Source organism: Austrofundulus limnaeus, unplaced genomic scaffold (genome assembly GCF_001266775.1).
Source record: "Austrofundulus limnaeus strain Quisiro unplaced genomic scaffold, Austrofundulus_limnaeus-1.0 Scaffold2487, whole genome shotgun sequence".
Taxonomy (NCBI): Eukaryota; Metazoa; Chordata; class Actinopteri; order Cyprinodontiformes; family Rivulidae; genus Austrofundulus; species Austrofundulus limnaeus.
Genome location: NW_013954889.1, coordinates 16,598 through 17,826, shown reverse-complemented (window position 1 = coordinate 17,826; position 1,229 = coordinate 16,598). Strand labels below are relative to the sequence as shown.

At 49.1% G+C, this 1,229-nt stretch overlaps 1 protein-coding gene across 3 annotated transcripts in view; it reads right to left on the bottom strand.

Annotated features, from left to right (window-relative positions):
• Positions 1–171: 171 nt before the first annotated feature.
• LOC106511064 (SET domain-containing protein 5) overlaps positions 172–1,229 on the bottom strand; it is a gene marked incomplete at its 3' end in the record, with an annotated part of 17,638 nt that continues 16,580 nt past the window's right edge. For all 3 annotated transcript variants that reach the window (XM_013999805.1, XM_013999806.1, XM_013999807.1), the window contains 2 exon segments: positions 172–609; positions 847–903. In XM_013999805.1, coding sequence (XP_013855259.1) covers positions 172–609; positions 847–903 — 495 coding nt within the window.

Below are 1,229 nucleotides of genomic sequence, written 5' to 3'. Positions count from 1 at the left end.
ACACACACACACACACACACACACACACACACACACACACACACACACACACACACACAGGGGAAGGGTTTGGATTGTCATTGTCCACACATCTCACCTCAGAGGAAAACCTAAACCTTCTGTTTTTCTACAAAGGGAAATCACTTCATGGTGGAGGTGTGAAGAACTTGCCTTTTTTTTCTGTGGAGGGTTGCTGGTGTGTGGGGGTGTGCTGCAGTCTGTGTAGCCTGCTCCATAATGAGGCTCTGCAAACGGTGACACAGACCCCAGGTCTCCAACCAGGCCCTGGCTGGAGCAGTGGAACGAGTCTGCAGGCGAGAAGCCTCCGTCCAGATGTGGGGGGCGCCGGTCGGGGCCCACAGGATTCCCCAGGTTTGCGTTGAGGGGGGAGCAGGTGTATATGAGGTTGAACTCTGTCCTGAAGACCTGCTCTTTGTTCTGTGTGTCTGAGGCCAGGTCCGACCCCCCCACAGACGACTGGCCCTGCGAGTCCTGGCCTGAAACCACCCCGGGAAGAGAGAAGTCATCTGAGGTAACGGCCACAGGACTCTCCATGCTGGAGGGGAGGGACAGGTCCAGGAACTGAGGCTTCGAGGGATCAAAGTCAACCTGAGGAGAACAAAGACAGGAGCTCACAGTGACTAACCAGGTTTGAGCCAAAAATCAGCAGAACATCAGCTGAAGATCAGCAAAATATCAGCCGAACATCAGCAGAACTTCAGCCGAACATCAGCAAAATATCAGCAGAAGATCAGCCGAACATCAGCAGAAGATCAGCTGAACTTCAGCAGAATATCAGCAGAATATCAGCTCCTGGTCTTCTGAAGGTTCTAAGTGGGAACCTACCTCTGGAGAGATGGACTCCTGCCGGTGTACCGGAGACGCTTCAGGGGACGAGATGTTCTACAGACAGAAACAGAACACACTATCTGAGCAAAGGATCAAATCCAACATCTGTACAGGTTTTTACCTGATCAACAATGATTATTAAAGTGGAACAAATATGCAAAATTCACTTTTTTCAGGTTTTTTTTAACTTACATTTGGGTCTGTACTGCTTCTAAAACAGTACAAGCACCAAAAAAATGCAGTCAGAGGTATTTTTTTTTTACTATAAGTAAATGTATTTTTCTGTGTCTTGAAATGACCTGTTTTCAAACACCGCTACTTGTGATGTCACAAGTCGCACTCCAGCCCACCCCAACCTGAGCCCAGCTCTCTCCTGGTAA